Source organism: Ipomoea nil, unplaced genomic scaffold, assembly GCF_001879475.1.
Source record: "Ipomoea nil cultivar Tokyo-kokei standard unplaced genomic scaffold, Asagao_1.1 scaffold3321, whole genome shotgun sequence".
NCBI classification, from domain to species: domain Eukaryota; kingdom Viridiplantae; phylum Streptophyta; class Magnoliopsida; order Solanales; family Convolvulaceae; genus Ipomoea; species Ipomoea nil.
In genome coordinates this window covers 3,551,524-3,553,380 of record NW_017619749.1, presented here as the reverse complement: position 1 = coordinate 3,553,380, position 1,857 = coordinate 3,551,524, and the positions used below count along the sequence as shown (strand labels likewise).

The window sequence follows — 1,857 nt, the reverse complement described above, 5'->3', positions numbered from 1 at the left end:
TGAGTGATCGGATTCAACTCTCCAATTAAATTGTATAGAAAAGCAGAAAAGGAGAAAAAGTCAAAAACATAGAAAGTCATATCACATCAATAAAGAAAGAAAGAGAGAGAAGAAAAAGATGTGCAGTGGCTAGCTGGGCAGCATCATAATAATAATAATATAAATCAAAGTTTACTGCTGTCGCCATACTTAGCTTGTGAAGAAAACAATATAAACTCTGCCCATTTTCCTCTTCCCTTTCCACCTTTCCTGTTTCATCCACTCTCATTGATTGGGTTTTTGATGAAAAGCACCAATCCCTTTTCTTCACTCTACACTCTTTAGCCTTTATACCTATCTTCCCTCACTCTATAACACTCGATCTCTTCATTATTATTCATTCAGTATACTATACTAATCATCACTGCAGTTATGAAGAGGTTCAGTTTCTGTGATTCTTCTGCCACTTTGCTTTATCCACTCCAAGGTAATTCCTGATTCCTCTGCTCTTAAGTCTGATCTACACCATTAGAGTTGCTGTTTTTTTAAAACTTTTTGTATGGTGAATTGCAGAGAAGGATATGAAGGAGAATTTGGTTTACGGCGGTGAATTGCAGGCAATGTTGGATGGGTTGGATGATGAGGATAGTGTAGAAGAGAATGTGGGGATGAATGGGAAGAAGAGGAGATTGAGTGTGGAACAGGTTCATGCACTGGAGAAAGTGTTTGAAGTTGACAACAAGCTTGACCCAGAAAGAAAAGTGAAAATCGCCAGGGAATTGGGGCTTCAACCCAGACAGATTGCAATTTGGTTCCAGAATCGCCGTGCCCGCTACAAGACTAAGCAACTGGAGAGGGATTACAATCTGCTCAAGGCAAATTATGAAACTCTGCACCTTAATTACATCAAAGTTGAACAAGAAAAGGAAGGCTTGATTGCAGAGGTATATAAGTACTATAATCTCCCACTTTTCTGAACTTAACGTAACCCATCAAAAGTTTTCACCAATCTTTTCTTTTTTTTTTCTGCAGCTTAAAGGGCTGAAAGAGAAGCTGGTGGAAGAAGAAAATAATAAAGAATGCAATCACTCTCACTCTGCAAACGAAAACCAAGATCCATCAGCTCCAAGAAACTGTGATTTATTCCAATTGTCATCGGAGACCAAAGATTTGATGGACTTCAAAGACGGTTCATCAGACAGTGACTCCAGCGGGGTGTTGAACAATGAAGATTGCAGCTTCCACTATCCGCCATTGATGCCGCCTAAAAGCTCATCACTTTACCACCCACAGTTGGTGAAAATGGAGGAAAATGGGTTTAACGCAGCTGAGGATTCTTGCAATATTTTCTCACTGGATCACCCTCCTAACCTTTACTGGTACTCCGCCGATTACAGAAACTATTAGTGGATTATTGGATATAATCATATCATTATTAATTCCATAATGGAAATAATTCATGTCTACTACTTCAAGTACTTAACCCTAAACAGGCTTTATTGCTTTTCTAATTACTCCCTAGTAAAATTTTGTAACTTCCATGCATTTTTGGTATTTATTTTTTTGAATGACCAGAAAAATCTACAGTCATTATCTACACTGAATCAGGTTAGATCCCAAACACCTAAATCAATTTAGGTTACTCAAAACAAACCTTTTCTTTTTAAAAGGACTTTATTGATTCCATTCAAGAATCAGGACTCTCGAAACTTTACTACTTAAATTAACGTGTGGGGTGAATTATTAAATCTGGGCATGGAAGACAGACGACATAAGAAGTTAATGATGAGGTGGGTGGTATAAAATATAGATATTTCCATGCCCCAGAAGATCACATTGCATATTCACATGTCTTAACTTGTTCCATGTTTACCCATT

General features: G+C 37.6%; 1 protein-coding gene across 1 annotated transcript; it reads left to right on the top strand.

Annotated features, from left to right (window-relative positions):
• The first annotated feature begins 215 nt into the window (after positions 1-215).
• LOC109169723 (homeobox-leucine zipper protein ATHB-6-like) lies at positions 216-1,569 on the top strand. Its single transcript, XM_019318613.1, has 3 exons — positions 216-466; positions 553-923; positions 1,012-1,569. Exons 1-3 carry the CDS (start codon positions 412-414, stop codon positions 1,384-1,386), a joined length of 801 nt encoding a protein of 266 aa, XP_019174158.1. The 5' UTR covers positions 216-411; the 3' UTR covers positions 1,387-1,569.
• Positions 1,570-1,857: the final 288 nt, after the last annotated feature.

Bases quoted from the DNA above. Each gene is read 5' to 3' on its own strand.
- LOC109169723 (XM_019318613.1), top strand. From the start codon at position 412: ATGAAGAGGTTCAGTTTCTGTGATTCTTCTGCCACTTTGCTTTATCCA. The intron at 467-552 runs GTAATTCCTGAT...GGTGAATTGCAG, and splicing joins TTTGCTTTATCCACTCCAAG to AGAAGGATATGAAGGAGAAT. The intron at 924-1,011 runs GTATATAAGTAC...TTTTTTCTGCAG, and splicing joins AGGAAGGCTTGATTGCAGAG to CTTAAAGGGCTGAAAGAGAA.